Genomic DNA, 13,837 nt, shown 5'->3' with positions numbered 1-13,837 from the left:
GGCCCTGACCTGCTGTTTGGCCTCCACAGGCTGCCGTGTAGTGAGCCCCCTGGCCTCCTCTGACCCGGCGCTGGAGGAGTAAAGGCTGTAGTAAGCAGCCACAATACCACTGCAGTGGCTTACCAGCGCTCCCCTCGTCCCAGCGCAGCTGCCTCCAGCCTCCTGTAATGATGGAATTGTGCCCACAGTGCCACCATCACCCAAATATGTACACCCTCCATTAAAAGCAATACCATAGAATTAGTGGGGGTGGAGGTGGGGGGGTAACACTTTTAAAAGTAATGCCTTTTTACTTTTTTTTTTTTTTTAATAAACTTTATTTAACTTCATTTACTTATCTTTTTAGTTCCTCTAGGTGATTGTTTGCACACTTATATAATGTGTTGGTATAATCTGTATACTGAAGCATTATTGCATGTCAGTGTAAAGAAGACAGGTCATCTATTAGGATGTGGCCCTGGTATGGCCTAATAGGCGTATAGCTGCAACATGCCTAAAGACCCTTATATAAGCTTCTGGCTGCCATGGCAACCTATCCTTTCCATTTTCTGAACATAAAGGCAGGGGAATACTAAGACCGGCATCTCATACACTAGCCCTAAAGTAATTTCCTACCAGCACACAGGCATGCTTGATTTATGTAGGAAATCCAGGCGCAGACCCTTACCGAAATCTACACCAGCTCCGAGATGGTGGATCCGTGTATTGAAGGCTACAGTACCGCCTTCTTCATGTCATGCACTCCCCTCGCCTGTCCACCTGAGCTCTAATTCTTTTAGTGTTTCATAGATGGAGCTATATGACTTCTTGTTTTTTTTGCCATTTTTTAAGGCTAGAGTTTATACGCCCATTATTCTCTATGGAGTGCTAGTGTAAAATCAGGCAGCCAGCCAGGAAGCCAAGCACACTGCTGCTCACTTAACCTGGCTAAAACTCACAATTACAGTCTGGACAACATGTCAAAAAAGTTGACAAAAGTTTATATAAATTACTAATATTTTAAAAAAATAAGTGAAACAAATGTAAAATTTACCCTAAGGCGATGTTCACACAGTGTAAGAGACCAGCCGTTCCGTTCCGTGATCTGAAAAGATTATCCCGGCCGGTACTGCAGTATAGGAAAATATACGTTGTGTGAACAAAGCCTAAATCTGCACACAAGGCCCAAGAAAGACACAAAACTCACAGCTGCTGCTGTTTTTACTTAGATAAGAATTAATGCAAAGTAATATTAATGTGAGCCCCATTAGAGCAAACTGCATCAGATATCCCAATACTACAAGTAGCAAGTTCAACACAACATTAAAGGGACTAAGAGCAGGTTAGAAGAACCTAACCTGCTGTTATGTTTCCGTAGTGCAGGGAATACTGAGGAAGAAGGTATCTTTATTACCTTCCTCCACAGCATGGTTTTCCAGAAATCCTCCTATTTATCGATATGCTAATTAGACTGTAGCACCTCCCCTGTGCACTAATGTGCTTGACCACTCCCTCTTCATGAATATTTATCCGGCGATCTGTAGTGATCAGTGGTGGGAGTGACATCACACAGAGTGCCTGAATATTCATGAAGAGGGAGGGTGGGTGATCAGATCCGTGCACTCAGGCCCCCATTGCACTGAAACAACTAATTAGAATATTAATACAAAGCAGGTAAACATATTGCCCCAGTGTAGAATCTAATATCTCAATTTGGAAACAGCCTTGTGCCCCAGTGTGGAGAAAGAGAACTTTGGTACCCCAGTGTGGAGAGTCACCACCTTAGTTGATTAAGTGACTAGCACCCAATACTGCTTAAAAAGCTTTTCCAATAGCAATGTTATCAGTCAGTAAGTTAGCAGGTGTAGACATTACAGGATCTTACCTTCAGTGGGAGATGTCTTTAATCGTTTGCACAACCCTTCTGAATCCCCGTAACATTCCTTGATCTTAACCACAGCCTCTGTTCCCCGCAACTCCATAAGACAGCGCAGTTCGTCCAGGGAGCACCCAAATTCTGCTGCATGATTAGGTTCATTTCTTTGGTTCTTGGAGTACAAATCACTATTGCTCATGTCACCCATCACCTTGTTTGTGTAGTTGGGATAAGATATCCCCAGTAATAACAGAGATGGAAATCCTAGTGCTCACAATGTGCGATGGTTGGCCAGATGGCATAAACCAGAGTGGAAGAACACAAGGTGTCCGCCAGGTGACCGTCTACTCGGAGTGTGGATGCTTTCAAGGCTGCAGCATAAAAGCTTCTTTCCATTTACTGAATGCCATCACGCTGGACTCCACCATCATCCGATGCACCGTCATTTCCTCTGCTGAAAGACAAACACAACGACATTCAGGAGTTGCAAATGTTGCCGCTAACCCCCCGAGAAGCCATCGCCCTATGGAGCCTCCACTACTACGTTTAGAGCTGAGGCGTAGAGGACAGCAGGAGGCTCAGTGTACAGCAGTGCTCTCAGCTAGATGAGATGTCTCATGTATATTGATGAGGAGACATCCGTCCCGGAGCCTGAATTACGTGGGCAAGTTTACACTGCACATCAATCTTTCATTTCACCAGGGACACAGAATGAGGCAGAAAGAAGCAAAAACATAAATAATACAGAAACTCCAACATGTCATATATCATGAGTCTGTCAACCAGTGGCAAAAGCATCACATCTGCCCTATGTCATATCAGGAGTACGTCAACAAGGGGCAGCACAACTGCTTCATGTGATATATCACAAGTATGTTGTAAAGGGGCAAAAGCAGTTTAACTGCCCCATGTCATGTATAACTTACATCAATCAGAAGAAAGAGCAACACAACTATGACAATGACATGTACATAAGAGATACCTTAGCAAGAGGACTACCTCATGTCATCTACTTACAAAAAGATACCACTGCACCTCGGCTTCCCCAGTGGCATATTAGTACTTTCTTTTCTAAGTGATACTTCTGAACCTCAGCTCCCCAAGGGAAACCTCTACATCTTAATTACCCCAGTGGTATACCTGCCCCATACCTCCTCAGTGATACCTGTGCACCTTAATTACCCCAGTGGTATACCTGCCCCATACCTCCTCAGTAATCACTCTGCACCTTAATTACCCCAGTGATATACCTGCCCCTCATTTCCTCAGAGATAACTCTGCACCTTAAATACCCCAGTGGTATACCTGCCCCATACCTCCTCAGTGATACCTCTGCACCTTAATTACCCCAGTGGTATACCTGCCCCATACCTCCTCAGTGATCCCTCTACACCTTAATTACCCCAGTGGTATACCTGCCCCATACCTCCTCAGTGATACCTCTGCACCTTGATTACCCCAGTGGTATACCTGCCCCATAACTCCTCAGTGATCCCTCTACACCTTAATTACCCCAGTGATATACCTGCCCCTCATTTCCTCAGTGATACCTCTGCATCTTAATTACCCCAGTGGTATACCTGCCCCATACCTCCTTAGTGATCCCTCTGCACCTTAATTACCCCAGTGATATACCTGCCCCTCATTTCCTCAGAGATAACTCTGCACCTTAATTACCCCAGTGGTATACCTGCCCCATACCTCCTCAGTGATCCCTCTGCACCTCAATTACCCCAGTGGTATACCTGCCCCATACCTCCTCAGTGATACCTCTGCATCTTAATTACCCCAGTGGTATACCTGCCCCATACCTCCTTAGTGATACATCTGCACCTTAATTACAACAGTGGTATACCTGCCCCTTACCTCCTCTGTGATACCTCTGCACCTTAATTACCCCAGTGCAGTGGCGGATTAAATGTACCCTGGGTCCCGGGCTGTCCACCCAACCTGCCCCCCCCCCAGACAAGTCAATTCACCCACATTATAATCCGCTACTGCGCCCCCCCCCCCCACTGTCCCCAATAAACACTGCATGCCTCCCCTCCCTGCTGGCCCCAATAAACATAATGTTTGGTCCCTTGCTGCGACCCCCAGTAAGCATTGCCCACCCCGCCTACACTGCCCCCAATAAACATATTGCCGCCTCACCTGGTACCCTGATGTTGCCCCCCCCCAAGGTCACAGCAGCACAGAGGATGTCAGGAGAGGAGGGTGCTGATCTTTTAGGAGAGGTCACAGCAGCACAGAGGATGTCAGGAGAGGAGGGTGCTGATCTTATAGGAGAGGTTCGAGCAGCACAGAGGATGTCAGGAGAAGAGGGTGCTGATCTATAGGGGATGTCACAGCAGCACAGAGGATGTCAGGAGAGGAGGGTGCTGATCTATAGGAGAGGTCCGAGCAGCACAGAGGATGTCAGGAGAGGAGGGTGCTGGTCTTATAGGGGAGGTTGCAACGCCCAGCAGCACAGAGGATGTCAGGAGGGGAGGGTGCTGATCTATAGGGGAGGTCCCAGCAGCACAGAGGATGTCAGGAGAGGAGGGTGCTAATCCTATAGGAGATGGTCCCCCTTTATAGATGGTCTCCCTCTTTCCCCCTCTATAGATTGTCCCCCTCTTTCCCCCTCTATAGATGGTCCCCCTCTTTCCCCCCTTATAGATGGTCCCCCTCTTTCCCCCCTTATAGATGGTCCCCCTCTTTCCCCCCTTATAGATGGTCCCCCTCTTTCCCCCTTTATAGATGGTCCCCCTCTTTCCCCCCTTATAGATGGTCCCCCTCTTTCCCCCCTTATAGATGGTCCCCCTCCCCCCCTCCCTTATAGATGGTGTCCCTCTTTCCCCCTTTATAGATGGTCCCCCTCTTTCCCCCCTTATAGATGGTCCCCCTCTTTCCCCCCTTATAGATGGTCCCCCTCCCCCCCTCCCTTATAGATGGTGTCCCTCTTTCCCCCTTTATAGATGGTCCCCCTCTTTCCCCCTTTATAGATGGTCCCCCTCTTTCCCCCTTTATAGATGGTCCCCCTCTTTCCCCCCTTATAGATGGTCCCCCTCTTTCCCCCCCTTATAGATGGTCCCCCTCTTTCCCCCCTTATAGATGGTCCCCCTCTTTCCCCCTTTATAGATGGTCCCCCTCTTTCCCCCCCTTATAGATGGTCCCCCTCTTTCCCCCCTTATATATGTCCCCCTCTCCCCCCCTCCCTTATAGATTGTCCCTCTTTCCCCCTTTATAGATGGTCCCCCTCTTTCCCCCTTTATAGATGGTCCCCCTCTTTCCCCCCTTTATAGATGGTCCCCCTCTTTCCCCCTTTATAGATGGTCATCCTCTTTCCCCCTTTATAGATGGTCCCCCTCCCTTATAGATGGTCCCCCTCTTTCCCCCCTTTATAGATGGTCCCCCTCTTTCCCCCTTTATAGATGGTCCCCCTCTCCCCCCCTCCCTTTATAGATGGTCCCCCTCTTTCCCCCCTTTATAGATGGTCCCCCTCTTTCCCCCCTTTATAGATGGTCCCCCTCTTCCCCCCCTTTATAGATGGTCCCCCCCTCTTCTCCCCTTTATAGATGGTCCCCCCCCTCTTCTCCCCTTTATAGATGCCCCCCAGTCAGTAAATAACACAAAAATAACAAAATACAACTCACCTACCCTGCGTTCCCCCGTCGATCCTCTCTCCTTCTGCAGTCTCCGGCTGATGCGCGGCTGCCGGGGGTGTCCCGTCCTCTCCCCGGCAGTGCGCGCATCACACAGCTCCTAGTGCCGCCTGGGCCCTGACTTCCGGTACGTGCGCTCCCAGTACCGGAAGTCAGGGCCCCAGGCGGCACTAGGAGCTGTGTGATGCGCGCGCTGCCGGGGAGAGAACGGGACACCCCCGGCAGCCGCGCATCAGCCGGAGACTCTTGTGACCGCAAGCGAAACAATGCTTGTGGTCACAAGAGCCTGCAGTGGCGGGGGGAAGGGGGCCTCCCGGGCGGCATTATAATGTGGGCAGCGTGGCATGGGCCCCCCCGGAGCCTCGGGCAGCCGCCCAAACCGCCCACATTATAATCCGCCACTGCCCCAGTGGTATACCTGCCCCTTACCTCTTCAATGATACCTCTGCACCTTAATTACCCCAGTGATATACCTGCCCCTCATTTCCTCAGTGATACATTTGCACCTTAATTACCCCAGTGGTATACCTGCGTCTTACCTCCTCAGTGATACCTCCAAACCCTAATTACCCCAGTGGTATACCTGCGTCTTACCTCCTCAATGATACCTCCGAACCTTAATTACCTCAGTGGTATACCTGCGTCTTACCTCCTCAGTGATACCTCCGAACCCTAATTACCCCACTGGTATACCTGCCCCTCATCTGCTCAGTAATACCTTTGCACCTAAGAGGTTGTCCTATAAATTTTTCTTATTGGAATAGAGAATCATTTGTAATCTGTCCATTTCCTTTATGGTGTGTTTACACAGACAGATTATTTGACAGATTATTGAAGCCAAAGCCAGGAATGGATTTGGAAATAGGAGACATCTCAGTCTTTCCTTTATGACTTGTTCTCTGTTTATAGTCTGTTTCTGGCTTTAAGGGTCAGTTCACATAGAGCAAAAGTGGCGGAATTCTTCGGCGAATCCAGCTTGCCTCAGTCTTATACAGTGTGTCTATAGGAGACCTCATGTGCCTCCTCTTCCGTCGCTCTCCACTCAAAGAATTGACATAGAGATTTCTCTGCCATGGGGGCCCAAGAATGAGCTCGGATCAGCGAGATCGGCGCTAGTTTGCAGTGCCTTTACACAGCATGAGAAATCAGGCAGATGTGCTTCATGTTCAATCCTTATATCATTCATGAAGCCATGGAAACTGACAGCACTGATATCAATACATCTGTGACATCACAGGAAGTAAAGAAAACACAGGCAGAGTGGTCATGTGACTGAGCCAGAGAACACAATTAAAGGGGTACTCCAGCGTGGGGGCACTTTTGCGCTGGGAACGGGGATGAGGTGGCCGAGGGAAAAGACGTCCACTCACCTCCCTGGTTCCAGCGGCGGGTCCCGCATCGTGGCGCTCCGGTGCCCGATTCCCGGACGCTTCTGGGTGTCTGACGCAGGCCCGAGACGTGACGTCTCAGGTCCGCTCAGCCAGTCAGTGAAGGAGGCGGGATCCCACCGCTGGAACCGGGAAGGTGAGTGGACGTCTTTTCCCTCGGCTACCTCGTCCCCGGTCCCAGTGCAAAAGTGCCCCCACGCTGGAGTACCCCTTTAAGCCCGTTGAAAAAACAAATGAAAGTGTATATAGAACATACAGCACCCACAGAAGTTAATGCAATGCAGATTTATTGAAAAATCCTGAAGAACCCCTTTATTTACCCCAGTGATATACCTGCCCCTCACCTCCTCAGTGGTATCTCTGCACCTTAATTACCCCAGTGATTGCCCCATATCTCCTCAGTCATACCTCATACCTCAGTCATACCTCAGCTAATACAGTCATACCTCGGCTCGCCTGCTTATAGCTTGGCACTTTTCAGCTTCCCAAGAATACCTCAGTCCCCCCCCCCCCCCCCCAAGTGATATCTCTGTACCTCAGCTCCCCCAGTGATATGTCTGTACCTCAGCTCCCCCAGTGATATGTCTGTACCTCAGCTCCCCCAGTGATATGTCTGTACCTCAGCTCCCCCAGTGATATCTCTGTACCTCAGCTCCCCTAGTGATACCTCTGTACCTCAGCTCCCCCAATGATGTCTGTACCTCAGCACCCTCCTTAATAACTCTGCACTTAAGCTTCCCCAGAGACACCTCAGCTCCTCAAGTGAAACCTCTATACCTCAGCTCCCCCTGTGATACCCCTGTATCTCAGCTCCCCCAGTGAAACCTCTGTACCTCAGCTCCCCCTGTGATACCCCTGTATCTCAGCTCCCCCAGTGAAACCTCTGTACCTCAGCTCCTCCAGTGAAACCTCTGTACCTCAGCTCCCCCAATGATACCTTTTAATCTCAGTTCCCCCCACTGGTACCTCTGCTCCCCCCTGTGATAACCCTGTACCTCAGCTTCCCCAGTGATACCTCAGCTCCCCCCTGTGATACCCCTGTACCTCAGCTTCCCCAGTGATACCTCTATACCTCAGCTCCCCCCTGTGATACCCCTGTATCTCAGCTTCCCCAGTGATACCTCTATACCCCAGCTCCCCCTGTGATACCCCTGTACCTCAGCTTCACCAGTGATACCTCTATACCTCAGCTCCCCCTGTGATACACCTGTACCTCAGCTTTCCCAGTGATACCTCAGCTCTTCCCTGTGATACCCCTGTACCTCAGCTTCCCCAGTGATACCTTAGCTCCCCCCTATGATACCCCTGTACCTCAGCTTCCCCAGTGATACCTTAGCTCCCCCCTATGATACCCCTGTACCTCAGCTTCCCCAGTGATACCTCAGCTACCCCTGTGATACCCCTGTACCTCAGCTCCCCCAGTGATATCTCTGTACGACCTCAGCTCCCCCAGTGATATCTCTGTACCTCAGCTCCTCCAGTGATATCTCTGTACCTCAGCTCCCCCAGTGATATCTCTGTACCTCAGCTCCCCCAATGATGTCTGTACCTCAGCACCCTCCTTAATAACTCTGCACTTAAGCTTCCCCAGAGACACCTGAGCTCAAGTTAAACCTCTGTACCTCAGCTCCCCCTGTGATACCCCTGTATCTCAGCTCCCCCAGTGATATCTCTGTACCTCAGCTCCCCTAGTGATACCTCTGTACCTCAGCTCCCCCAATGATGTCTGTACCTCAGCACCCTCCTTAATAACTCTGCACTTAATCTTCCCCAGAGACACCTGAGCTCAAGTTAAACCTCTGTACCTCAGCTCCCCCTGTGATACCCCTGTATCTCAGCTCCCCCAGTGAAACCTCTGTACCTCAGCTCCCCCTGTGATACCCCTGTATCTCAGCTCCCCCAGTGAAACCTCTGTACCTCAGCTCCTCCAGTGAAACCTCTGTACCTCAGCTCCCCCAATGATACCTTTTAATCTCATTTCCCCCCACTGGTACCTCTGTAACTCAGCTCCCCCCTGTGATAACTCTGTACCTCAGCTTCACCAGTGATATCTCTATACCTCAGCTCCCCCTGTGATACACCTGTACCTCAGCTTTCCCAGTGATACCTCAGCTCTTCCCTGTGATACCCCTGTACCTCAGCTTCCCCAGTGATACCTTAGCTCCCCCCTATGATACCCCTGTACCTCAGCTTCCCCAGTGATACCTTAGCTCCCCCCTATGATACCCCTGTACCTCAGCTTCCCCAGTGATACCTCAGCTCCCCTCTGTGATACCCCTGTACCTCAGCTCCCCCAGTGATATCTCTGTACCTCTGCTCCCCCAGTGATATCTCTGTACCTCAGCTCCTCCAGTGATATCTCTGTACCTCAGCTCCTCCAATGATGTCTGTACCTCAGTACCCTCCTTAATAACTCTGCACTTAAGCTTCCCCAGAGACACCTGAGCTCAAGTTAAACCTCTGTACCTCAGCTCCCCCTGTGATACCCCTGTATCTCAGCTCCCCCAGTGAAACCTCTGTACCTCAGCTCCCCCTGTGATACCCCTGTATCTCAGCTCTCCCAGTGAAACCTCTGTACCTCAGCTCCTCCAGTGAAACCTCTGTACCTCAGCTCCCCCAATGATACCTTTTAATCTAATTTCCCCCCACTGGTACCTCTGTAACTCAGCTCCCCCCTGTGATAACTCTGTACCTCAGCTTCCCCAGTGATACCTCAGCTCCCCCCTGTGATACCCCTGTACCTCAGCTTCCCCAGTGATACCTCAGCTCCCCCCTGTGATACCCCTGTACCTCAGCTTCCCCAGTGATACTTCAGCTCCCCCCTGTGATACCCCTGTACCTTAGCTTTCCCAGTGATACCTCAGCTCCCCCCTGTGATACCCCTGTACCTCAGCTTCCCCAGTGATACTTCAGCTCCCCCCTGTGATACCCCTGTACCTCAGCTTCCCTAGTGATACCTCAGCTCCCCCATGTGATACCCCTGTACCTCAGCTTTCCCAGTGATACCCCTGTACCTCAGCTTCCCCAGTGATACCCCTGTACCTCAGCTTCCTCAGTGATACCCCTGTACGTCAGCTCCCCCTGTGATACCCCTGTACCTCAGCTTCCCCAGTGATACCTCAGCTCTCCACTGTGGTACCCCTGTACCTCAGCTTCCCCAGTGATACCTCAGCTCCCCCCTGTGATACCCCTATACCTCAGCTTCCCCAGTGATACCTCAGCTCCCCCTTGTGATACCCCTGTACCTCAGCTTCCCCAGTGATACCTCTATACCTCAGCTCCCCCTGTGATACCCCTGTACCTTAGCTTCCCCAGTGATACCTCAGCTCCCCCTGTGATACCCCTGTACCTCAGCTTCCCCAGTGATACCTCAGCTCCCCCATGTGATACCCCTGTACCTCAGCTTCCCCAGTGATACCTCTATACCTCAGCTCCCTCTGTGATACCCCTGTACCTTAGCTTCCCCAGTGATACCTCTATACCTCAGCTCCCCCTGTTATACCCCTGTACCTTAGCTCCCCCAGTGATACCTCTGTACCTCAGCTCCTGCATTGCCTCTGGACACCAGGGATACTTCTGGCCTTAGTTCCTACAGTGATACTCCTCTAGTGTTACCTCTTTACCTCAGCTCCTCTAGTGATACCTCTTTACCTCAGCTCCTGCAGGAATACCTCTGCACCTCATCTCGCTTAGTTATAGCTCAGCACCTCTGCACATCAGTGATACCTCTAGTTCACACAGTTATATTTTGGTACCTCAGCTCTCAGTAATGCCTCTCCACCTCAGCTCTCTATCTGCACTGCAGCTACCCCATTGATCCAGCTGGCTCTCAGCTACTCCGGTGAAATCTCTCCATATCACCTCTCTAGTGGTTCCTAGACAGTCTGTAAAAACAGGGAACCTTTCCAGTGTATGTGAAATAAATAATAAATATTGTGATTTTTTTTCCTGAAGTTTATCATCATTTTAATGTTTGTAGTAAATGTTATGTTATATCAGTATATATATAATTTGACTTACAGGAGAAGTTCGGCCATTGAAAAATTCCACAGCTGTCAGGGGCAGGGAGGAATATAACAAACAATCATTAGTTCTCCCCCTGCCCGAAAAGCGCTGGTTCACAGGTTCCCGGGACCCCCACCAGAAGGCCTTTCCCCCCCCGAATTCTGATGACATCACGACTCAGGTGGAAATGCCTGTTCCAGCTGATGGACTGCACGCTTACGCAATCAATGACTGCAGCGGCGTTCCATCCCAGTCACTGACTGGCTGAGCAGGCAGTCCATCCACCGGGTTGTGACATCAGCAGTGCATGAGATCCTGAAGCCCAGCGGGATCCCTGAGCGCCAATCCAGCGCAGCAAGGCATGGGGAGAGGTGAGTTGTGATAGTTTGTTATGCTCCCCCCTGCCCCTGCCGGATGGAAAATTTTCAAATGGCCGGACTTCTCCTTTCTCTAAGGATGGAGCTTATTAGAAAGTGGTCATAGTTTTAGTGAAATGGGGCAGGGCTTAGCAACAACACAGATTCCACAAATTAAGCCACTGAACACATGGTGCAAACTTAAACTAGAGTAGAAAACCTTATGCTAAATTTTCAAACATACTTAACCACTGTTAAATCTGGTGCATTTGTAGACTGTGTAGTAGACAGTAGTATATACTGTACATTACATATGTATATTATAATATATTATCTGAGCTCTGTTGTGATAAGTCTGATCTATCTTATCTATATACTGGTGTCACCTTTTACTGTTAGGCTATGTTCACACAGCGTAAAAGTACGGCCGTTATTGCAATCGGCAACAACGGCTGTACTTTGTAGGTAAAGCTACACTGCATGTTCTTCTATAGGATCCCGGCCGGAGCGTATACACATGGTATATGCTCCGGCCGGGATCCCAAGCGGCCCCGCAAAGAACTGTCATGTCAGTTTTCTGCGGCCGCTATTCATTGAATAGCGGCCGTAGGAAACCATGTTAGCGCACACTGTGGAGCGAGTGGTTGCGGCAGCTTGCTTCACAGTGTGCTATGGGAAGTTCTGATGTGGGTGCATGCCGATGCACCCACATCAGAACTCTACGGCCATAAAAATCACTTGGCCCGGGATGATCTTTGCAGAGACCAGCCGCTCCGAGACCTGGCCGGGTCATGGAGCGGCCGGTCTCTTACGCCATGTGAACATGGAATTATCCTGTCAGTGATGATAAAGAGGACATTGCAGTGAAGAGATCTTTACAGACCAGGAGAGGATGGATTTATCAAGATGCGTCCCAGGCGTACGCAAATGGGAAGGGGCAGACCCGCCCTTTTTCTTAGGCGTTTTCCAGCTGTATTCCCCCTTGCAAGGTGGGGAGGAGACATGGCCTCCTCCCGCGCCAGATTTATCATGATTTACGTCCACTTTTTGTACTGTCCATGCCTTTACACAAAGAGCAGGCTGCTGCCAATGATACAGTGTCTATCGCTGTATGTATTGCTGTGGCCAATACTGAAAACACACTGGTTATCTCTGTATACACAGCCCAGGTCACTACTGATGACACACCATCCATTGCTATACACACAGCCCAGGTCACTACTGATGACACACCATCCATTGCTATATACACAGCCCAGGTCACTACTGATGGCACACCGTCCATTGCTATACACACAGCCCAGGTCACTACTGATGACACACCATCCATTGCTATATACACAGCCCAGGTCACTACTGATGGCACACCGTCCATCGCTGTACACACTATCCAGGCGACTACTATGGACACACTGGTTATCTCTGTATACAGGTCCCAGGTCACTACTGATGACACACCATCAATTGCTATATACACAGCCCAGGTCACTACTGATGACACACCATCCATTGCTATACACACAGCCTAGGTCACTACTGATGACACACCATCCATTGCTATATACACAGCCCAGGTCACTACTGATGGCACACCGTCCATTGCTGTACACACTATCCAGGCGACTACTATGGACACACTGGTTATCTCTGTATACACTATCCAGGCGACTACCATGGACACACTGGTTATCTCTGTATACACTATCCAGGCGACTACCATGGACACACTGGTTATCTCTGTATACACTGCCCAGGTCACTACTGATGACACACCATCCATTGCTATATACACAGCCCAGGTCACTACTGATGACATACCATCCATTGCTGTATACACTATCCAGGCAACTACTATGGACACACTGGTTGTCTCTGTATACAGGTCCCAGGTCACTACTGATGACACACCATCCATTGCTATATACACAGCCCAGGTCACTACTGATGACACACCATCCATTGCTATATACACAGCCCAGGTCACTACTGATGACACACCATCCATTGCTGTACACACTATCCAGGCGACTACTATGGACACACTGGTTGTCTCTGTATACAGGTCCCAGGTCACTACTGATGGCACACCATCCATTGCTGTATACACTATCCAGGCAACTACTATGGACACCGGTTATCTCTGTATACACTATCCAGGCGACTACCATGGACACACTGGTTATCTCTGTATACAGGTCCCAGGTCACTACTGATGACACACCATCCATTGCTATACACACAGCCCAGGTCACTACTGATGACACACCATCCATTGCTATACACACAGCCCAGGTCACTACTGATGACACACCATCCATTGCTATATACACAGCCCAGGTCACTACTGATGGCACACCGTCCATTGCTATACACACAGCCCAGGTCACTACTGATGACACACCATCCATTGCTATATACACAGCCCAGGTCACTACTGATGGCACACCGTCCATCGCTGTACACACTATCCAGGCGACTACTATGGACACACTGGTTATCTCTGTATACAGGTCCCAGGTCACTACTGATGACACACCATCAATTGCTATATACACAGCCCAGGTCACTACTGATGACACACCATCCATT

General features: G+C 50.0%; 1 protein-coding gene across 14 annotated transcripts in view; it reads right to left on the bottom strand.

The window, feature by feature from the left end:
- ATP2B2 (ATPase plasma membrane Ca2+ transporting 2) overlaps positions 1-13,837 on the bottom strand; it is a 192,472-nt gene that overhangs the window by 82,985 nt on the left and 95,650 nt on the right. For all 14 annotated transcript variants that reach the window (XR_011362613.1, XM_069966472.1, XM_069966479.1 and 11 more), the window contains one exon: positions 1,865-2,309. Coding sequence is in view for 13 of the 14 variants with exons in the window: in XM_069966472.1 (XP_069822573.1) it covers positions 1,865-2,063 (199 nt within the window). In the remaining variant the exon portion in view is untranslated. The remainder of the gene's footprint in view (positions 1-1,864; positions 2,310-13,837) is intronic.

Source organism: Dendropsophus ebraccatus, chromosome 4 (genome assembly GCF_027789765.1).
Source record: "Dendropsophus ebraccatus isolate aDenEbr1 chromosome 4, aDenEbr1.pat, whole genome shotgun sequence".
NCBI lineage: Eukaryota > Metazoa > Chordata > Amphibia > Anura > Hylidae > Dendropsophus > Dendropsophus ebraccatus.
Note: the sequence above shows the minus strand (reverse complement) of the source record. Positions and strands in the feature narration are given on the sequence as shown.